Source organism: Muntiacus reevesi, chromosome 1, assembly GCF_963930625.1.
Source record: "Muntiacus reevesi chromosome 1, mMunRee1.1, whole genome shotgun sequence".
Taxonomy (NCBI): domain Eukaryota; kingdom Metazoa; phylum Chordata; class Mammalia; order Artiodactyla; family Cervidae; genus Muntiacus; species Muntiacus reevesi.
In genome coordinates, this window is record NC_089249.1 from 198021409 (window position 1) to 198044547 (window position 23139).

General features: G+C 52.0%; 2 protein-coding genes across 4 annotated transcripts in view; both read right to left on the bottom strand.

Annotated features, from left to right (window-relative positions):
* Window positions 1-3074, bottom strand: part of KDM4B (lysine demethylase 4B) — a 118813-nt gene extending 115739 nt beyond the window's left edge. For both annotated transcript variants that reach the window (XM_065917985.1, XM_065917984.1), the window contains exon 1: window positions 2946-3074. The gene's annotated coding sequence lies outside the window, so the exon portion shown is untranslated. The remainder of the gene's footprint in view (window positions 1-2945) is intronic.
* Window positions 3075-9990: 6916 nt separating this feature from the next.
* UHRF1 (ubiquitin like with PHD and ring finger domains 1) overlaps window positions 9991-23139 on the bottom strand; it is a 34195-nt gene continuing 21046 nt past the window's right edge. For both annotated transcript variants that reach the window (XM_065917986.1, XM_065917987.1), the window contains exons 8-17: window positions 22494-22617; window positions 22294-22401; window positions 21908-22012; window positions 20968-21074; window positions 19121-19283; window positions 18897-19034; window positions 16240-16378; window positions 16009-16154; window positions 14110-14208; window positions 9991-11521 (exon numbers count right to left, since the gene is read on the bottom strand). In XM_065917986.1, the coding sequence (XP_065774058.1) occupies window positions 11375-11521; window positions 14110-14208; window positions 16009-16154; window positions 16240-16378; window positions 18897-19034; window positions 19121-19283; window positions 20968-21074; window positions 21908-22012; window positions 22294-22401; window positions 22494-22617 (1276 nt within the window). In that variant the 3' untranslated portion in view covers window positions 9991-11374. The remainder of the gene's footprint in view (window positions 11522-14109; window positions 14209-16008; window positions 16155-16239; window positions 16379-18896; window positions 19035-19120; window positions 19284-20967; window positions 21075-21907; window positions 22013-22293; window positions 22402-22493; window positions 22618-23139) is intronic.

The window sequence follows — 23139 nt, forward strand, 5'->3', positions numbered from 1 at the left end:
CAGAGAGGGACCTAAGGGGCAGTAAGAAACCAGCGCTGGATTCAGAGCACCCTGGTGCCCTGTGAAGCCCTTCCCTGATTCTCATCCCCTTTGATCCCTGGCATGGGCTCTTATTATACCCATTTTATAGATGAGGAAAGCCAGGCCCAGAGTCATGAAGGGACCTGCCCCAGAGGAGGGCGCTGAACCCAGGTCTTTTAGACTTTGGGCAATGGAGATCAGGGCAGGAATCCAGGAACACAAAAGAGAACACAAGTCAGGAGGGAGTCCAGGGTCAAGCCCTCTGCTGGGTCAGAGCTCCGGTGGTAAGGCCCCGCTGAGCCTGGGAGCAGGTCTCTGGAACGCAGCCAGGAACCCCGGGGGGAGATGCAAGGGGTGGGGATACCTCACAGTCCTGCAGTCTGCCCACAGTTTGTTTTCCACCCCACCCACCATCCCTGACCAGGAGGTTTGGGAAGGTTGGGTGACCACAAGGTCTCACAACTCTGAACCTGCCACCCCACACACACTTCCAGATCCCCAGAAGAGAGCCGCCCAGAAATGGTCATTCAACCATATCTCAGTCCTCACCCCTCTCACCCTGTCCTGCCCAATCCCTGAGCAGGTGGGCGGGGGGGGGGGGGGGGGGGGGGGGGGGGGGTTGGCAGTATGCCCACACCTCCGCATATTCTCCCGCCAGACCCAGCACCCCCTGAAGTTAGGGGCCCAAGCAACCTGCCCCAGAGCTCAAAACACAACGTGCCCAGGCCAGGTGAGTGTCAGATGGAACCAAGGAACAGATGGGTTCCCTGGAGCTGAGGTTCTGATGGGCCAGGAAGAGGTGGGGCACAGGAGGACAGGGGCAAAAAAATGCATAGGAGGCGGGGAAATTCGAGGTCAAGTACAGCAGAGAGGCCAGCCTGGGAGAGAGGGGCATGGAGGGCCCCCAGCATCACCCCAGAGGGACTGGGGACTAGTCTCTACCAGGAGACAGAAAAGTATAACAAAGGCAGGGCGGGGTCCGGAATGACCGATTAGCCGGTACCTTTAAGCTCTTAACACCTCCTTAGCAGTCCACTCCCCAGAGAGGCAAGAATTAGAAAAGGTGAGAAAACCAATTGTTAGTAAGACCTGTATACCTATCACCTCAGTAGCTACACGCACACTCGCTCGCACACACACGCACACGCAGCGCGTGACACAGTATCTGCTTGAATCGCTGCAAAACCTGGGAGCATTTCTCCAACTGCACCTCCGCTCCCCTCGGGGTGACCTCCCCTCAGTGACCTCCCCCCGGGGCGGGGCAGTCTGACCGTGGAGGTGCCCCCTGCACCAGAGAGGAGCGCCAACGTTTGCCAAGCGTCCAATCAGAGACACGGAAAGAGGGCCGGCGAGTTTCAGAACCCCTCCCCTCAGATCATCGCAAGTTGACTCCAGACTCTTACACTCCATCCTTTCGGGGTTCCAAAGAGCAAACTGCGGGACGAAAAGAGGCTGCCCGCTGCTTCAGCAAGGGTGGTGAGGAAAGGCTGACCCGGGAGTTGACAAATCCTCCCGATGCCTCATAAGGAAGCTATTATTTCAGAATTAGGGGAGCCATCAGCTCTTGCAAGGTAGCGAGCAAAGCCCAGAGGACTCATGTAATGAGCCCCTCTTAGGGCTTTCCTCCAGCCTGGGGACATTTGCAGAAATGGCTGCGGAGGGCTGGGGAGAGTAACCTCCGACCCTAAGACAGTACTGGCACCCAGTGGGACCCAAAGGAGCTTCTAAATCGATGCCGGGGGCAGAAACACATGAAAAAGGACACACACTACGTATTTACAGGATCGTTCGCCTCCACTTAACAGAACCTTCTCACCAGTTTCATAACTGAGGAAACAGTTCCCAGGTACACCTGAATTATTAAAACAAGAAATCCTCCCCGGACCAAACAGATGGGACACGCCAGGGCGCAGTGCACGTCTCCCCCGCCCCCGGGGGAAGAAAAATCCTTGGTAGAACCTTCCTCCTTGGCCCCCGTGGACCTGCACACCATTCTGCCTGGTGTCATCGCGCCCACTGGGTGGAGACCCAGGCCCTGGAAGATCTGGGGCAGGTCCCTTTGGGCAGGAATCCGTCCGCCAGCTCCCTCCCACGGGGCGGCAAAGGGAAGCCCAGGGGGTCCCCGTGGGAGCGACTCCAGGATTTACCACTACAGAGAAGGGGGGCTTTGAGATGGCGATCGGGCAGAGATGGGTAGGCCCTGGGGGAACGCGTCTGGAAACTGTTCTGTGCATAGCAAGTGGATACATTCTTTAAAATGAGAAATCCAGACTGCATGCTTATTTTAGGGGAGGCTCAGGGAAATGGGGTGCGAGTTTGGAAGCCGCGATGGCACCGCGGATTGACTCGGGCAGTATGGTGAGATGCAGTGATGGACATTTCGGGGGACACCACTGGGAAGCGCCCCGTTTACCCCACCGGTTCCCAAAGGGCCGGAAATGCAGGCGGGTTGATCCCAGGGCCTGGGATCTCTCTCTCTTTATTATTATTTTTTTAATTATTAGGATTCTTGGGAATAATGGAAGAGGAGGGGCTCGCCAAGCAGGGCCAGCCGGGCCGGGCCACCCACGCTGTCATCTTTTGTGCGGGGCCGGCGGGGACGCCCCGACCCAGCCCCCGCACGCCCCCGACCCAGGGAGGGCGCCCCCGCCTCCCGCCCCTGGCCCCGCCATTGTCCAGCCGCACCGCCCCCGCCCGAGGCCGGGCGGGCGCCCAGGGCCGGGCGGTTAACGCCCCCAACCGCCTCGCGGGCCCGGACAAAGCGCGGCGGCCGCGGCCCGAGCAGGCCGCACCCGAGGCCTGGGCCTCGAGTCCCGGGCGCCCGCCCGTTCGCCCGCCCGCCCGCAGCCCCGGGCGCAGCGCGGGGGCGGCGGCGGCGTTGGGGCCCGCGCTCGGACGCGGCGGCCGCCTCCCCGCGGGCTCACCTGAGGCGGCGCGCGCGGCTCGGTCCGGAGCAGCGGCGCGCGCTCCCCCGCCCTCGGCGTCGCACCCCCAGGCCCTACTCGGGCCGGGCCCCGCTCGGTCGCTGGCGGCCGAGCCCTCCGAGAGCGCCCCGGGCGGGGCTTATAAGGCCGCGCGCCAGCTCCGCCCCGGCTACCATTGGCCCCCGAGCCCACGCCCGCGCGCCTATTGGCTGTCGCTGACAGCTCCGCCCCTCCCCTCCACCGGGCCCATCAACACTGCACGGCCCGCCCCCCGCGCGCCTCGATTGGGCGGGCGCAGCCACCGGCCTCGCCTCACCATTGGCCGGCCGTTAGGGACACGCCGGCGCCTACCCACGTGCCCGGTGACCGGCTCAGTTCTCATTGCAGGCTGCGCACGCCAGCTAAGAGGCTGCGACCAACCCGACGGCGCTAGGCCTCGGATTGACAAGGGTGCCTCAGGGACCGCCCAACGACCGCAAGGGGGCAAGAGAATATTGGCTTATGGGATCAGCCCCAGGCGCGGACTGGCAGGGGCGGGTGCCAATCACGGCCCGAATCCCGCCCCGGTTATCAGGCTGCTGCTGAGTACGTGAGACTCAGCACAGCATCAGCCCCGCGCCTGAGAGCTTCGGAGAGGGGGTTCGAGACCCAGAGCCGGAAACTGGGCTCAGCGTTTTCCAATTCGCCCAGTCAGGAGGTAGCAAAGATAACTCCAACTCAACTCATTTTGCAAAGGAGGAGCACTGAGAACGGGAGAAGTAAAAGTCAAACAGCAAGCGCCTCTGCCTCCATTTCTCCTTTCTCCCCTACCACCCAAAAATTCCAAGTTCATTTCTGTCACAATCCACAAAACTTTGCAAAGGCTTTCGGATAAAGCTAGGTGACCTTCCGCGAGATCCCTAAAACGTAAGAGAGGCGAGGAGTTTGGTGCCTCCTCACTTAAGTTCAAAGCTCAGCTGGACCCTCAAGCCTCACGGTGGTCGGCCCTCAGCAAAGTAACCTCGTTGGGCCTCGTTTCCCCTGTGAAATAGATCTAAGAGTGATGGAATCCCTCACGGTGTGCCCCTCTCCTGGAAAGTTTAAGTCAGGTGACAGGAGGCAAGTAAATCGCTTGATGTGACTTAGCAAAGTGAACATGTAATTAAGGTTTGCACGATCATCATCATGATGGTTATTAATTGCATGCCAGCCAGTAGCTGACCACGCCCCTTTTTAGCTGGCAGAGTATAAATCGGACAACTGGACGTTTACTAATAACGTGGCTGGGGCATTTACGCTCTATTTCTGAAGGTCCTGGACTCTGAAAAAGGCTGCAGAGTTTGGAAAGGATGCTGCTGCATTTCTGTACTCATTTGTTTCCAGTGTTGTGCTCTAAATATCCGACTGTAGATTAGAAAAATAACTAATTTTGGAATACTTTTAACTATGTAGCCATTAAAAAGGGCTAGATTTATATGTACGCGTCAAGGAATGACTCCCCCTACACCCTTGTGGACAGCCGCAGGCTGGTGCAGAACTTAACACCTTATGGAAAGGAATGCAGGGCAACTCATGGCTGTGTGGTTTCTAAGGGCCACCTGCCGTGGCCCCGCGCAGAAAAAGGCCATCCCCAAACTGAGAAAAGTAAATCTGGAGAGGAGGGATCCAGGTTGGTTAAAAAAGGGTAGCTGGTGAGGAGGTTAATCTGCTCTAGGGTGTTTTGTAGCCTCATGGGGGCTATATTCAAATATTCCCTTGTGCAGTTAAAATTTAACTTAAAAAACAGGAAATAGTAACTGCTCCCAAGGAACTCCCTAACCCGTGGGAAAGACAGAAATATAACCTGGTAGCCTTAATAGGGCCTCAAAAATGCAATCCTAAAGGGATTCTCCCCCTCCCACCTGAAGTCTTTTTTTTTTTTCTACTTAGTTTTTTACCCCATATGACAGTGAATTCCAGGTGTTTGGATGTCACAGACTCTGATTTTTTTTATATCGGGGTACCTAAATAGGTTGTCAGCTTTCCAATTTTGCTTAGGGGGACTTAAGTTTTTTCTCAAGTTCCTTTTTTAAAAACAATTCTAGTGTAGTTGACTTACAATACTGTTAGTTTCTGCTGTACAGCAAAGGGATTCAGTTTTTATATATATTTATCCCTTCCTCCACCACCTTTCCTCTTTGGTAACCATAAGTTTGTTTTCTAAATCTGAGTCTTATTTCTGTTTTGTAAATAACTTCATTTGTATCATATTTTAGATTTCACATGTAAGTGATATCATGTTGCTTGCCTTTGTCTGGCTTACTTAGTATGAGAATCTCTAGGTCCATCCATGTTGCTGCAAATAGCATGATTTGGTTCTTTTTTATGACTAAGTAATAGTCCATTATGATCTTCTCAGACGGCTCAGTGGTAAACAATCTGCCTGCCAATGCAGGAGACTCAGGTTTGATCCCTGGGTTGGGAAGATCTCCTGGAGAAGGGAATCGCTCGCTACCCACTGTAGTACTCTTTACCGGAGAATCCCATGGACAGAGGAGCCTGGCGGGGTACAATCTATAGGGCCACAAAAGAGTTGGACACGACTGAGTGACTAAACAACAATATCCCATTGTATGTGTGTAGCACGTCTTCTTTATCCATTCCTCTGATGATGGACATTTAGGTTGCTTCCATGCCCAGGCTATTGTAAATAGTGCTTCTGTGAACACTGGGTTGCACATATCTTTTCAAATTAGAGTTTTCTGCAGATATATGTGTAGGAGTGAGACTGCTGGATCATATGGCAACTCTATTTTTAGGTTTTTAAGGAACCTCCATACTATTCTCCATAGTGGCTGCACCAATTCACAAATTTACATTCCATCAACATCGTAGGAGGCTTCTTAAGGGAACTTTTTAAAATGCCATCTATGTGTCAAAAAAAACCACAATTGTAGGATCCACACAGGAAGTATATTTGAGAGTTCACCAGTCTTTTCAACTTTTCTACATTTGAAAGTTTTCATAACAAAATGTAAGAAAAAGAAAGAAACTATAATCACTGTCCTTTAAGTAAAAGTGTCCTATGCCAAGGAAGAAGGACACAGTCTGAGAATTTTCAAATGGATAAGTTAACTTGGCAACAACTCATGAATCATATTCAAGTCTTTGCAGACAAGTGCGGATCCCACCAAAGGCTGGGTCTGGGAATCACTGGTATGTGTCCTTAAGAAAGACCAGGAGGCCCTCCAAGTACCAGCCTTCAGATGACCCAAGGCCAGTTCCTTTCTGTTTTCCACCTTCCTCTGCTTTCCCCAAACTCCCCTTCAGCTTCTGCTTATGGGCTTGTTTGATACATAATAGAGATGGATGAAAAAATATATCCTCTATTTTTTTTTTTTGGTTGCACCACAGGGCTTGCAAAATCTTGGCTCCCTGACTAGGGATTGAACCTGGGCCCTCTGCACTGGGAGTTTGCAGTCTTTTTTTTTTTTTTAAGATTTATTTACTTTTGGTTTTGCTGGATCTGCAATACTGCACGTGGACTTTCTAGTTGCAGCAAGCAGGGGGCTACTCTCTAGCTGTGACTGGAGGGCTCTAGAGTACAGGCTCAGTAGTTGTGGTGTACAGGCTTAGTTGCTCTGAGACATGTGGGATCTTCCTGGACCAGGAATCAAGGTCCCCTGCATTGGCAGGCGAATTCCTTACCTCTGAACCATCAGTGAAGACTGTGAGTTCAGAGTCTTAGCCACTGAACCATCAGGGGTATCCCTAGATCCTCCTATGTCTTTAAAATATAAATTTTTAGAAATACATTTGGTGGCAGGGTTGAGGTGAGGGGCGGCCCTCCCTGGGGGTGTAGTGGCTGACTCTGGACTCCCAATGCAGGAAGCCTGGGTTAGATCCCTGGTCAGGGAACTAGAGACACTATATGCCACAACTAAGACCTGGTGCAGCCAAATAAATAAAAACAAACATTAAAAGAATAATAAATTTAAAAATAAAAAGCTTAAAAAAACCAAAGAAATACATTTGAGGGGTAGACCCCTGGCAGTCCAGTGGTTAGGATTCAGCACTTTCATTGCCCGGGTTCAATCCCTGGTTGGGAAACTAAGATCTTGCAAGCCACATAGTGTGGCCAAAATTTTTAAAAATAAAAAAATTTTTAAATGTTTAATTTTTAATGAAAAATACATTTGGGGTTGAAATTCTAACATTCCATTTCACACCAAGCATGTATCACTAGACACACATATAGGATACGTCTTTTAAGAGCAGATATGCAAATAATGCAAACACCACACCCCACACGGCTCATGTGGTTGTTTAGGTGCTGGATAAAGTGGCTACCCCATCAACAGGCACAAGAAAGTACATACACTACAGTCCTAATGTTACTCTTTAAATTTGTATATAAAAGAAAAACATAGAGAAACATCTATAAACAAGTACGTACCCTGGCTTTGCCATGTCCTTGGATAAGTCACTTAACCTGTCTATGCCTCAGATGTTCTGAGGTTGAATGTTGCCATACCAACACACATGTACAAATGAAGTCTAAAAATATTAACCCTCTGGGGGGCAACATCATATACTTTGGCTTTTTCTTCATCTTCAATTTACAAATGTTCTAAATGATTATTGTTGTTCAGTCACTTAGTCACGTCTGACTCTTTGTGACCCCATGGACTGCAGGTTTCCACGTCCTTCACCATCTCCAGGAGTTTGCTTAAACTCATGTCCATTGAGTCAGTGATGCCATCCAAACATCTCATCCTCCATTGGCCCCTTCTCCTCCTGCCTTCAATCTTTCCCAGCACCAGGGTCTTTTCCAATGAGTCAACTCTTCACATCAGGTGGCACAAGTATTGGAGTTTCAACTTCGACATCAGTACTTCCAATTAATATTCAGGGTTGATTTCAAGATGGACTGGTTTGATCTCCCTGCAGTCCAAGGGACTCTCAAGAGTCTTCTCCAACACCACAGCTCAAAGGCATCAATTCTTTGGCGCTCAGCCTTTTTCAAGGGTTATTAATTTTATATCAAGGAGTGGAGGAAGAAAAGAAAGATTTACATTAAAAAAAGAAAAAAGCAACCACGTAAAATTTAAAAGGTGGTCCAACCTCAAACTGGAATATTACTCAGACATGAGGAGTGAAGCCCTGACACTTGCTAGTGTGGATGGGCCTTGAGAACACGATGCTCAGTGAGATGCCAGACACAAAAAACTGTGTCTTATGAATTTAATTACATGAACTATCAAGAACAGGCAAATTGGCAGACAAAAACTGGGTTGATGAAAAAAAAAAAAAAGTGGGTTGATGGTTGCCAGGGGCTGGGGGAGGGGTGGGAAGTGACTGCTAATAGGGACTGGGTATCTTTGGGGGAAATGAAATTCTGGAACTAGATAGAGATGATTACACAACTGTGCAAATATACTAAAACCCACTGTATACTTTAAGTGGGTATTATGTCATGGGCAATATATCTCAATAAAACTGCTATAAAATTAAAACTACCAAGTCAACCAGGAACTCAATACACCTAATATTGGAATTATTTTCTGCATAGCAGTTCACACAAACTTTGCCGGGGTTTGCTCATTTTTTAGACATTTTTAAATAATATTTTTTATATTTATTTGGCTACCTTGGGTCTTAGTTGCAGCACATGGGATCCAGCTCCCTTGCACTGGAAGCACAAAATCTTAGCCACTGGTTGACCAGCGAAGTCCATGGAGTTTGCTCACTTCTAACGACAGCTTCCTTAACTTCTGAGAAACAAAAAATGTTCTACAATCTTGACAATGTACCTCAGTGTCCTGCTCCCATGTGTGGCCCCCCTGCAGACACCTAAGCCCACTTGGGGACATTATTTCTTGGCTCCTCACAAGAGGGCCTCTTTTTTATTTCATGTTCACACTTTGACTTGAGATATAACTCACATACCGCACAATTCAAAGGATTTTAATGCATTCACAGGTATTGCAATCATCACCAAATTTAGGACATTTTTATCACCTGCAAAAGAACCCTGCACCCTTTAACTCCCCACCTCCTCCATCCCTCGCCAGGTCCTGTCATCACTACATGAATCTGCCTTCTGTCTCTATGGATCCCTGTTTGGCATTTCATATGAATGAGAAAATATATCTTTTGTAACTAGATCACCTGGAGAAGGACATAGCAACTGACTCCAGTATTCTTGCCTGGAGACGTCCCTGGACAGAAGAGCCTGGGGGACTGTAGTCCATAGGGTCACAAAAAGGTGGACACTGCTGAGCACCACTAGCACTACTTTTACTTAGCATGATGTTTTCAAGGACACACTTGAAGGTCCCGAAGAGGCAGAGCTTTATTATTTCTTACATCCACCCACAGCATTATAGAACCATCAGTACAAGGTGCCAGTGGTAGGTTGGCATCTGTAGAACTCACCACTGTTAACTTCCCTGGAACTGTTCAACTTGCCTTATTGTTGGGGAATTCCCTGGTGGTCCAGTGGTTAGGATTCCATCCTTCTATTGCAGGGGGCATGGATTCAATCCCTGGTGGGGGAACTAAGATTCTGCAAGCCAAGCCATGAAGGCACAGCCAAAAACAGGAGAAAACCTGCAAAATGTGCCTCATCCTTGGACTCTTGACTCCCACTGGAGACAGCATTTCAGTTCATCTGTCTCCACACCCGACGTGCACCCACCCCCTTAGGCCTGCAGAGGGTCCCACAAGGTAAAGCAGTTCCCTAGATGATGGTCCAGGCTGCTGACGCCCACTTAAGGCAGGGCCAGTCTCCTCGTGGGGGTTCCATGACAGCCTCTCTTTCTTCAAGTGTAAATGGGGACAGTGCCACCCCTCTTAGTGACACTAAGTGGCCTCTGGTTCCAAGCTTGAAGGCCCAGTTTGGCCCCTCTGGACCACTACCCATTACTTGGATCTTCTGGGCCTCAGTTTTCTCACCTGCAAAGTGGAAATGATGCTACTTGTCTAGCATCCTGGGTATTTCTAGATAGAGAAAACGTGTTACAAGTTACAGAGGTGCCTAGTAGGCTACAGGGCAATTTGCAAACAAAAAACACAACCAAACGCATCTGTAAAAGGCATTTATTCTGAGAATCTAAAACCTGGACAGAGAATATTGAACTTTGTAAAAAAAAAAAAAAAAAAAAAAGCCTACCCAGGATTTCGGTGTTTATTCCTAATACATTAAACCACCTAATAATGAAGTAAAAAAGAGAAACTTTTAAAACAGTATTGCTCCAGTTTGTCTGCAGTTATGTGACTTAAAAATATCCCTGTTCTGTTGAGGTATAAGCTGCAAACTTTGGTAAAGTTAGAAATATTAACGAATCATTCCCCAAATACAAAACTCCCCTCTGACAAAAAAAAAACAAAAAACAACCAAACCCTACAGTTATTAGCTTCCTTGGTACATATACAGTAACTACAAAAAAAAAAAAAAATTCATTTGGAAAAGGTGTTTATTCATTTTAAAAGGTTTCCCTCTTGTAATTCCCAATTGGTGAGTTGAAAATTCAATTTTGAGGATCCACAAAACCCTGATCGTCCCACCCGCTCACCTGGGATCCCCAGGGAGGCACGGAGGACCCCAGTTTGAGAATCCGGTTGGCATTGTCAATAATTCAGTGCTGAGAAAGAGCCCCGGGTTGAAAAGGAGGGAGGGACAAAAGGCACTTGAATGTGGCCCCGGGCGTGGCTTCCGTGGCGTCAGGTCAGGACGGCGCTGGGCCCCACGGAGGGGAGGGTCCGGCGGAGGTAGCTTCGGTGTGGCCCCAGGTTTCTGCTCAGGTAGCCGGTGGCCTGTGTGCGGTGGGGACGCGGAGGCAGCCCAGTGGGGGATGGCTTGAAGGTAAGCGTTTCAACTGGCCCCAGTGGGACTTCTCCGCTTTTCCTTGGAACAGTTTCCTGCTGGTGATGCGGGGCCAACACCTGGGTGTGGTGACACCCAGGACCACAGCCTCGCTGGGTCTCAGGGGATGGAACTTCACCTCTGGGGGCCCGACCCACCAAACTTGAAAAGATTGTTCTAGGCAGCCCGGTGCCTTCTTGCGAGTCGGTGGCGGGGATGGCTGAGAACTCAACCCTGGGAACTTAAGCAGCCTTCATACCAACTCGTTTCTAATCCCATCCTCAGAAGAAAAACCAGTTTTTGAAAAACTTTCTTGTTTTGGGTTGGTTTTTTTTTTGCTGATAAAATTGCAGGCTTTTTGTTAAAAACCAAAATAAAAACACTGAGAAGTCCAACTTTGTTCCTTCCTTTGAGGCATAATACAAATTCCTGAAAAATTCATAGATTAAAAAAAAAAAAAACGGGAAGACGAGGCAGTTTTAGGGAGAGGAGGAAAAAACTACGTTTAAGTTAAGCCCACTAAAAACGAAATGGGGGCCACAGACCCCTCTGATAACGTTTTTAAAAAAAAAAAAAAAAATACTTGGCGAGAAGTGCTTGAGGATCACCGCCCGCTGCCATAGCCGGGGAAGAGCTGGCTGAGGACGGCCTGCAGCGGCTGATTCACGGTCATGGCGTAGCTCCGGCCCAGGTCATAGCGACAGGCCGGGCAGCTGAACACCTGGGCCTTGAAGGACCTGTCCAGGCAGTCCTGCGGGAGAGGGGGGCAGGTGAGAGGTGATCCTGGCCACCCAAGGTTCCCTGGGGCAGCACCAGGCACCCAGAGGCCCCTCCTGACCCTTAGTCTCATTTTCCACTGCTGGCAGCCCATGACCGGCCCGGCTGCCCCAGGCTCGTCAAAGACACCAAGGTTGGAACTTCCCAGTGGTCCAGTGGTCAGGACTCTGCACTCTCACTGCCAAGGGCCCACGTTCGATCTCTGGTCAGGGAGCTAAGATCCTACAAGCTAATCCGATCAGTGTGGCCAAAAAAAAAGAAAGAGACTCCCAGGTCATCCTGGCAGCCAGGCTCCTGCACCTGGAGGTCACACCACCTTGCAGGTCTACCCCGGCTCTCTCATCACTGGTGCTGGAGTCCCCTGCTCAGAGGACCCTTCTCCAAGGCACCCTGGAACATCAGAATGGCCCCACCTCACCACACCCTGTCTGCTTTCAAAACAGCACCTTTCTCCTTCTGGAACTGTCTGATAGACTGATGTGCCTGTGTGTTAATGGAGCAGACGCTCCCCACGATTAGGGGCTGTGTCTCCTTGATGTTCCCCACACCAAGCATAGGACCCAGCATAGAGCAGAGGCTCAATAAAGATGTGTCGATGAGAAGACAGGAGGAAAGGGGGGGAAGGATGGAGTTTGGATTCTGAGCCAGACTTCGGGGTTCGAACCCAGTCGTCAACCAAACAACGCGGAGGGTGGTGTGGGGAGGAAGAGTCAAGTGTGGAAACCGAGCTGCAAGCCTGAGGGGCCCTGGAGAGTTGACTGCCCCATGAGAGGAACAGGCCGGAGATGATGCCCACAGGGGCATAGACACCTGCACAGGTATGCACACCTGAAGGATGGTACCAGGCGGCTGGGTAAGGGGCAACGCCAAGCAGGAGAAAACCTGCTGCCACTGGAGGAGGGCAGTGGCTTTTGTATTAAAAAATACAAAAAATACAGTGGCTCCTGTATTTAAAAATCCCTGCATTCTTTTCCAGTATAAAGTCTATAGCTGATGGCAGACACAAGAGACGTAACTTTGCACTCAATGCGCTGACTCGGGTTCAAAATCAGGTGCTGGACTGCTGCGAGCTTCACAGTGGCCAAGAGGTGGAAATACCTAGAGCTCACTCACAGACGATGGATCAACACAACATGGTCCATCTGCATGCTGCAGTGTGACTCAGCCTTAACACGGAAGGAGATTCTCACCCACGGGACAACACGGGTAAGCCCTGAACCTGACGCTCCAGGAAAGACGCCAGACCCAGAAGGACACATACTGTCTGATGCCACTCACAGGAGTTCCCTGGAGAAGTCAGATACACAGAGACAGTAAGTATCAGTAGAGAGTGGGGCCAGGGGCTGGGAGTCAGTGTTTAACAGGCACAGAGTTTCAGTTTGAGAAGATGGGAAAGATCTGGTTATGGGGCTTTTTAAAGTCACACAGCCAGAAAGGAGAGAGTTGGAGGTCAAACCCAGGCAACTGATCCCAGAGATGTGCTCTCTATGCCACTCTGCCAAGCCTCTGAACCCCCTGGGGCCCCATGTGGCCTGGGGTACCAGGGGGTATCTTTCCCAGTCTCCATCAGGCCACATAGCACATGAGTACTGTCAAAGTGCTCCACATTCTCAGGGTACCTCCCCTGGTCTGACAACTGACCCAATGCCCTGGACGCAGCTCAGCGACCCAGAGTGAGCAGGTGGCAGGGAGAGTCCCTTCTGAGCTGCCTGCCTGCACTGCCTGTAGGTTCCTACAGACTGACTCTGGCCAGAAGGCACGCCAAAGATGCCGTACATGCAGCCCAGTACTTCCCAACTTGAGGGACACCTGGGACCAAGTAGGTGGGGCCAGGGATGCTGCTCAGCTCCCAGGACACCCCCACGATAGAGGACAATCCAGCCCCAAAGTGGGGAGACCCTGGTCCAGGACCCATCTCAGCCTCTCCCAATCTCTCTTTCAAAAGCATCAGATTGGAGACTGCTTCCCTCCTAAAACTGACCACTGGCTGGAGGCTCCAGCCCCACTCACTAGCCCTCATCCCCCACAGGCCCTGGCTACTCCCATGAGCCTGCCTGATCCTGCCTACCAGGGATGCTGCCCCGAGGCCCCTCTCAGGGGGCAGGTTAGTGCCACCTCATCCTCCAGGAAGCTTTCCTCCCAGCTCCTCTAGGTGATAAGTGCCTCACACCTCTCCAGCCCTGCCTGAGGCCCACGTAAATCATTTAGTATGACCAGACGGCAGAGCAGGACAACAGCCCATCCTCTCCCACCTCTCCCACCCAGGCAGTAAGATGCTGGAGAAGACCAGTGTGTGACCCCCAGGGAAGGTAGGCACGCACTGGCCTGTTGAGGGCACAGCAGAGGGCCAGTGTGGCTGGAGGCTCAGTGTGGCGGCAGGGCAATGGGCACCTGTGATGAAGGCTGGTGGGGGAGGGGAGAGCAACTGTAACCCAGGCAGCCCAGGAAACAGACCCTGAGGCCCCTGGAAGGGCAAGGGGCAGGAGGTACGAGTGAAGCCAACAAGCACAGGGTGGCGGCAGGGGTCGGAGCACCCGTCGGCCGCCGCGGCCACCCCCTCACCTTGCACACGTTGTGCTGGCACACGGTCGTGATCGGGCGGAACACCAGCTCCTGGCAGCAAATGCACTGGAACGTCTCCTCCACTTTGCTCAGGAATTTCTGAAAGCGGAAGAGCAGGGGTGAGAGTCCGGCAAAGGCTCGGCTCCCCAGAATGAAGGAGCACGACAGGTCTCCAGATGCCCTGCTCGGCCCTCGCCCCCGGGTCCTGAATCTCATCCTCCTGCCCCTGCCCTGGGAGGACAGGAGTCACTGTGCCCTGTCTGAGGACCAGAAGACAGAGGGCCTGGAGCCTGGCGGAGCGCATGCAGGCTCGAGGTCAAGGCCAGGCTCTGTCAGTGCTTGTCTCGGAGCCAAGCACAGCCCTGCGACACGCAGCGCCATCTGCCCGCCGCTCAGACACCCAGGTCCAACAGGGTGCAAAATGGAGAAACATCTGCTTTCTTGGAGCCTGGGGCCCAGCAGGGAAGACTGAAGACAGGCAGGTGGAAGACAGAAACACAGCAGTGCTGGGGGACAGCAGAGAGCAAGGAGGCACTGCCCAGGAAGGACAGGGCAGGGGGTGGACTGAGAGCCGCCACGGAGAAGCTCATCTGTCAGCAGAGACCTGAAGGACTGAACCTCAGCCTCCTGAGACCTCATGTCTGAATCCTGGGACCTGCGGACCTGTCACCCACCACACACAGAAGAGGGGACTTGGCAAGAGGGATTAAGGCTCCTGAGATGGGGATGACCCCGGGTTCCTCTTGTCATCACAGGGTCCTTATAAGAAGAAAGGGGGGAAAAAAAAAAAAAAGAAAGGGGAGGGTCAGAGGCAGAGACAAAAGATGCTGAGCTGCTGGCTTGAGGATGGAGGGAGGGGCCACGAACCAGGGATGCGGCGCCTCTAGAAGCTGGAAGAGTCAGGAGTCGAAACTCCCCAGGAGCCTCCAGAGGGACCAGACTTGCCCAGGCCTGGGTTTTACCCCTAAAGGCTTATTTGTTAGGGCAGCCACAGTGATTTCACACAGGAGAGAGGCTGAGTCAGGAAGGCTGGGGGAGAAAGGGACTCTGGGCAGAGAAACCCACGAGAGAGAAGGCTGTGAGACAGGATGACAGGGAGGAAGACAACAGAAGCAGAGGACATCAGCAGTAACAGGCAGCTGGCCCAGGGCTTAGCAGGGTTTGGGTTTGATCCTGACTGTGAGCCAAGGAGAGGTGGTCCCCACCAGGCAAGGACAGAGGACACCAGGGCCAAGACACTCGCCTGCAGTGACCCATCAATGTCACTCTACCCACTAAGGCAGGAGGATCAAACAAACAAAAAAATTGACCTGGTTTGGTGGTTTCTGGGAAATTTGAAGACAGAATGACCCAAGGAACCAGCAATCCCACTTCGAGGTTTATACCCAATAGAACTAAAGGCAAGGTCCTAGAGTCACCTACCCACCCAAGTTTACAGCAGTCCCTTCACAACAGCCAAAGCTGGAAGTAACCCAAGTGTCCAATGAGAGACAATGGGTAAGCAAAATCCATTCATGTGGTGGAATATTACTTGTCCATAGAAACGAAGGAGATGGACCTTGAGAGCGTGATGCTCAGAGAGAAGCCAGACCCAGAAGGGCACACACTGTCTGATCCCACTCACAGGAAGTCCCTGGAGGAGTCAGATCCACAGACAAGAAGTAGATGGTGGGGCCAGGGGCTGGGGGAGAGGATGGGGAGTCAGTGTTTCACAGGGACAGATTCAGTTTAGGGAGATGAGACGTCCTGGAGATGACAGTGGCAATGGTTATACCACAATGTGAATGTGCTCAATGTCACTGAGCTGAGTAGTGCAAAGAGTGAAGATGGTCAATTTCACACCATCTCCTTCTTATGACAGTGAAAAGGAAATGGCCCCAGCCAGGTGGGAGAGCTCACCGGCCCGTCCTTGAGTGACTTCAGGATCTCGGTCCACAGCTTCATGTTGCTCTTGTCCTCCTTGATGAGGCTGCTCTGCTGGGTGGTGAGGCTGTAGGGCTCCACCTTGGTCTTCTTTGGCGTCCCTTGCGAGGACCCGTCACCTCCTGGGACAGAGCGGGGGGCGGGGTGAGGATGGAGAGTAGAGGGGGCCCCACCCCTGGGCACGAGGGTGGCCGCAGAGACACCCACCGGCCGACTTGCTCTTCCGCTTGCCCTTCCTGGGGGATGTGAAGCCCTCCTCCTCGTCCTCCTCCTCCTTGTCCAGGGCTGCCCGCTTGCTGGTCTCCTTCTCCTTTCTGGCCAGGGCCTCCAGGTAGCCCTCTGGGTACTGCAAGTGGGAGAAGACAGGACTGTCACCCCTCCCCGGTCCGGCCCCAGAGACAGACTCTGTTCACTCAGCCACAACCCAGACGTCTCCACCGACCCGACTCTGCAGCAGTGACTGAGCACAGAGACTCACGGGGGCAAACACACAGACACACAGCCTGTGCCTCAGGGTGGGGCTGGCGGGGAAGGAGGCAGAGTGAGATCCCGCACGTTAGAGGCAGCAAAAAAAGACAGTCTTGTGTTGTTGCTGTTGTTTAGGCTGTGAACCCACACACCATGGGGGATCTTAAGTTTCCCAACCACGGACTAAACCCGAGGCCTCAGCAGTGAAAGCCCCAAGTCCTAACCACTGAACTGCTAGGGAATTCCCAAGATAGCCTTTATTAATTTATTTATTCTGCTGCATACCCTGAGGCTTGTGGGATCTTAGTTGCCTGACTAGGGATTAAACTAGGGCCTTCAGCAGTGAGAGCTCAGAATCTTAACCATTGGACCACCAGGGAACTCCCCCAAGACGGTCTTAATAGTTTTCCATTTCTAAGAGAAGAAGTAGGCAAACTTTTTCCAGCCAGCGGCCAGGCAGTAAGAATTTCAGGCTCTGTGCTGCCAACAGCCCGCCCAACCCCTGTGGGGATGATGGGCATGGCTGGCCCCCAAGATGACCTCATTTACCATACACCAGGCCCAGGCCTTAGCTCCACAACCCCATTCTGATGGGTCCTGCGTTCCTCCAAGTCCCAGAAGGCTTTATTAGAACCCCATTTCTTTTTTGTTTCAGTTTGGCCTGAGAGGATCTGGGATCTGAGAGGATCCTCTGAGAGGATCTAAGTTCCCTGACCAAGGATTGAACCCGCGCCTCTTGCAGTGGAAGCTCGGAGTCATAAACACTGGATCACCAGGAAAGCCCCTAGAACCCCATCTCTAAGGCACCTACAATCACAATTGTTCCATTAACAAACCTTCAAGCTTTCCTAGTAATGTGAACGTACTGTGAAGACTTAAGTCCTAAATAAAAAATCTTCCTCCCACTAAACAGTTCCTGACCCTCAGCTGTCTGCCTCCTCAGTTCCACCGCTTCTGAATTCCCTGCAGTATAAACACTGCTTCAAAAGACAACTCTCTGTGGCCCCCCCGCCCAGGGGGTAGGCGCTATCAGACTCTCAACAGCAATTAAGATTCCTGAAATAGTCCCACCACGACGTATCAGCTGTAAAGTCGCTCACCGTGAGGAACAGAAAACACCATAATTATAGTGCAAAAAGGCAGTGCTCCCCAGGCATTGGGTGAACTCTTGGAAAAGAAAGATTCTGTAGTCATAGAGAAGAGCAATTGGTCCAGGGGCGCGATCCACCTTATCTTTACATTTAGACTTCTCTCCATCTCTTATGGGCTTCCCAGGTGGTGCTAGTGGTTAAGAATCTGCCTGCCAAAAAAAAAAAGAACCCACCTGCCAACACAGGAGACATAAGAGACCTGGGTTCGACTCTGGGTTGTAAGATCCCCTGGAGGAGGGCGTGGCAACCCACTCTAGTATTCTTGCCTGGAGAATCCCATGGACAGACAGGAGCCTGCAGGGCTACAGTCCATGGGGCTGCAGAGTCGGACATGACTAAAGTGACTTAGCACACATGCACTGCTTATTAATATTAATCTATTTAGATCAATTGTGTTGGTTTGTCAGAGAGGAAGACTAGAGATGGGGACTTCCCTGGTGGTCCAGTGGTTAGGACTCTGCTTCTACTTCAGGGTTCCATACCTGGTCAGGGAACTAAGAGATCCCACATGCCACATGGTGTGGTCAAAAAAATAAAAAGAGAGAGAGAGAGAGATGGAAAAGGAGAGGAGAGGAAAGGGTGGAGGGGACTGGCCAAGAGAAGAGATCAGACTCCAGATTGATTTCAGATAAGCGCCTCTAAGACAGCTCTGATAAGGAAGCCCAGCTCTCAGCTCTAACCACAAAAGCAAAGCCTTGGGTCTTCTCCACTGGTCCAGGGGTTAAGAATTTGCGTGCCAATGCAGGGGACACCAGTTTAATCCCTGGTCCAGGAAGATCCCATGTGCTGCAGAGCAATAGTCTATGCACAACAGCTATTGAGCCTGTGCTCTAGAGTCTGGGAGCCGCAACTACTGAAGTCCGAACGCCCTAAAGCCCATGCTTTGCAACAAGAGAAGCCACTGCAGTGAGAAGCTCAGGCATCACAGAGAAAAGCAACCCCCACTTGCTGCAACTAGAGAAAGCCTGAGTACAGCAACGAAGACCCAGCACAGCCAAAAGATAATAAATAAATCTTTAAAAACATTATTATTTTTTGTTTAAAAGGCAAAGCCACGTGCACACCTGAGCCACCACCCCCTCAACATCCTCTGGCTGAAGGACGAGGCGGGGAAAGCCAGGGAGTTACCACCTGTTTACAACCTGGAAATCATCCAGGATGAGAGAAACCCTGGAGAGCAAGGCCCTGCTGGCCAGATGCTCCCTGCCCGGGCCCCCGGCTGGCTCTGGTCTGGCCGCGACGCACCTGCATGGTCAGCCCCAGCTTCTTGATCCGGTCCTTGCCCTCCTTGGTCCAGGGCCCCGGCTCCACGTCATCTCGACGGAGTAGGAAGCGCCACACCAGGAAGCCGGACTTGCCCTTCTCAGGCCAGTACCTGACAACCTACGGAGGGAGGGGAGCGGGGGTCAGAGGGCATCATGCTAGCATGGGGGCGGGGTGGCGGGTGCAGGCACAGGGGCCCCGCTCACCTTGTAGATGCCGTCGTACCGGTTGCCCTCGATGGGCGCATACTTGCTGTGCTTGCGGCCCTTGACGTTCCGCACCACGCGGACTGGCTTCCCCGACCGCCAGTCCTTGGCCTCGGCCCCTTTGAGGTCGTTGATGGGGGCAAAGCAGTTGAGAGCCAGGGCCCTGTGGGGCAAGGCAGGCCCATGCTCTGGACAGTGTCCCCCTGAGACAGAGGGCAGATCGCGTCCCAAGCACCCAATCGCATGAATGTGTGACCTTCTTTTGAAAGAGGGTGCTTGCGGATGGGGTCAAGTTCAGCAGTGGTCAGAAAGGACTAGGGTGGGCCCTGAATCCAATGACCTTGTAAGGAAAGGGAAACTGAGGGACTTCCCTGGTGGTTCAGTGGTTGGGACTCCGCACTCTCACTGTTCAGGGAACTAGATCCCACATGCCGTAACTAAGAGCTCACATGCCTCAAATTAAAAACAGACAATAAAACACGCATTTCCCATGCCACAACTAAAGACCAAGCACAGCCAAACTGGGAAAAAAAAAATCACAAATGTGGGCCAGGCCAATAGGCCTATCCCAATGGAGGGCACAGAGGCCTGGGAGCAGGGGGAGCAGAGGTCAGCTCAGCTGCCCTCTTTTTAAACAAAGATATTTAGGCAAAGAGCTTTCTGGAAAGCAAGAAATACCAATTTAGATTTCTACTAACAATGGAATGCTAGCCTATGCCTTGGCCTTTCTCAACACTGGAGAATCTGGGCAGCTTTACAGGATAAATAAATAGGAACTCATCATTGCTTCAATGTGTATTTTTTTGCTCACTAAAGATGAATAAATTTTCATGGTCACTGGGATCTCATTACATTGCAGAATGATTTGCACATCCTTTGCTTTATTCTGTTAGTTTTTCTTGTTGATTTGCAACAGCTCTTTACATAGAAGGCATAACTGTCAGGCAATGGCACCCTACTCCAGTACTCTTGCCTGGAAAATCCCATGGACAGAGGAGCCTGGTAGGCTGCAGTCCATGGACAAGACTGAGCGACTTCACTTTCACTTTCCTTCATTGGAGAAGGAAATGGCAACCCACTCCAGTGTTCTTGCCTGGAGAATCCCAGGGACGGCAGAGCCTAGTGGGCTGCCATCTATGGGGTCGCACAGAGTCAGACATGACTGAAGCGACTTAGCAGCAGCAGCATCCTGCTTATGGCAGACTTTTCCCCCAAGAGTCACCTGCCTTTTCTGCACACTTATGGCTTTTGTGTGATTTATAATATTTACAGGTCATCAGATCTCTATCTTTTCCTTTGTGCTCTCTGTTTATGCTTTACCCCATCCTGTAATTGTGGCTCAGGAAACTCCTTCCCACCTAGTGGTGTTGCAAATAAAGTTTTATTGGAACAAAGCCATGCATACCCTCTTCTTTGAGTTCTGTGGCTGCCTATGTGCTATAAGAGCAGAGTTGAGTGGCTGCCACAGAGACCATGCAGCGTGCATAGCCAAATATGTTTATTATCTGGCCTTCTGTGGGAAAGTTTGCTTCACTGTGACTAAATGACTCACAAGTGGACAGAGCAGGGGAGAGATGGACCCTACATATCACATTGTTTTTTGGCCATGATATGCGGTATGTGGGATCTTAGTTCCCCGACCAGGGATGAAACTCGTGTACACTGTAGTGGGAGGGCAGAGTCTTAACCATTGGACTGATAGGAAGATCCCACCACCACAGTCCTAATGGGAATCTAACTTCCTACACGTGATGGCTCCAAAACAGAACACAGCCCCTCCACTGTGCAGCCACCCGAGGACGAGGCAGACGTGCGCCTGAGAAACAGTAACACTCTGCTCTGCAAACCTGTTGGTGTTGGTGAGTTTCTGATCACAAGACTGTTCTGCAGTCCGTTTGTTTCCAGAAAGGTCTCGTCCACCGCTACCTGTGTATGTGAATGAGTTCCCATGGTCCTGAAAATGAGACAGAGCGCAGGCTAAACCCTGCACGCACGGGAAAGGAGAGATACCCTCAAAATGAACCCACACATGCCCATGAGGATGCCAACTGTCAAAGAACCAAGGTGTTAGGCCCAGTGACCAAACAGGTAACACCAAGTGTGGGTGAGGATGTGGAGAAACTGAAACCCTGTGTGTGGCTGGTGAGGATGGAAGCTGGTATGGCTGCTGTGAAAACGGTATGGACATTCCTCACAAATTAAAAACAGAGTTACCGCAGGCTAGCAATCCCATTTCTGAGTTTATACCCAAAAGAAGTGAAAACAGGGACATGAAGAGGTCTGTGCAGACCCAGGTTCATAGCAGCATTATTCACAGGAGCTAGACTGTGGAGACAACCCAGGCATCCACGGATGGATGACTGGATAAACAAAATGTGGTCCAGCCACACACTGGAATATTACCCAGTCTTAAAAAAGGAAGGAGATTCTGATACCTGTTACAGCGTGGATGAACTCTTAAGGACAAGATGCTCAGGGAGATAAGCCAGACACAGAAGGATAAAGATATGATTCTATTTACATGTCAGATCCATAGAGACAGAAAGCAGATGGTACAGGTCAGAAGCTGGGGGAAGGGATGGGGACTCAAGTGTTTAGTTGGGACAGAGTCTTGGTTTCAAAAGATGGAAAAGTTTCTGTGGATGGATGGTAGTGACAGTCGCATGACAGTGTGAATATGCTTAATGCCACTGAGCGGCGTATTTAAAAATAGTGACGATGGTTAAGTTTTCTGTTACGTGTATTTGCCACAGTTACACACAAATGAAACCAGCTCCCCATACTCACCACATCGTCCTCATACCCTCCCGCCAGGACCAAGGAGTAGGCCCCGTGGTTGCTCCGGCCATGGATACCCGCCACGTGAGGTCGATGGACCCCCGACTCGCTGACCTGTGAACCCACCGAGAGGTAAGTGGACCAGACATTACAGAAAAGCTCAACCGCCCTCACTCCCGCCTTCAGAGCCAGAGTCTGACCCTTCGATCCAAACGCATCTCTCCTGTTAAGAGAACCCTCAGTCCCTGAAGGCCAGAGTCCGAGCCATACCAGGGAAGGACCTGGAGTGAACCCCAGCCTAGCCTCCTGCCCCTGGGGCGGCCCTCCCCGGCAGAGGGGCTGCTGGAAGGCCAGCGCCCGCTGACTGAGCCGCAGCGCCCGACATCCGCACGTACCTGGACTCGGAACCTCCACATGGTGCCCACGGGGATGCCCGGGATGGGGCCGAAGTGGTTGGACGGCACGATGGTGCACTCCTTGGTGCGGCCCACGCACGCCATGCCCTGTCCATTCCGAAACAGAGGGGACAGCAGCATGAGTGACCGCGGGAGGGCGGAGGGCAGTGGGGCCCTCCAGGAGCCCAGGGCCCCCTCACCTTGCCCCAGTCCCGCTGCGAGGACGATGTGGCCGACGCCATCTTCGCCTTCTTCTTACTCTCCTTCAGCTTCTCGCCCGCCTGCACCACCTCACTGGAGTCGATCCGGCAGTCGGGGCAGTACCTGTGACCACAGGGACGTCACCCCCTGCCCGAGGCCGCATGGCCGGCCCCCTGCCTTCCTGCACAGCCAAGACTGCGCAGAAGTGCGGAGGCAGGGAACGGCTTCAACTTAAATTCACGAACTCGACATGCAATCCACTCCCTTGGTCCCACGGGTCACATCGGAAGAGCTCGGTTGCCACATGGGGCGAGTGGCACCCTTGGTGGGCAGCAGGCGCTGACCCCTCCCACTGGGAACAGCAGTGCCCCCCACAGTGAAGCCAAGCCCCAGCCCCCACGCGGCCAACACGAAGGGCGACTCAATGGCACCTACTCACTGCCAAGGACTCAGTTCCCTGTCTCCACCAGGAGGGCAGGGGCAGGGCAAACAACAGCCACCTCTGTTAGTACTTCCAGGTTATCAAACCAGAGCTGAGCATCACGACTCTCCCACTCCAGGCCTGAGACGCCCGCTCCTGCTTCTGGCCCACAGCACCTCCCTCCCCGCCGCCAGGGAGCCAGGGCCAGGCCACACGGGCAGGAT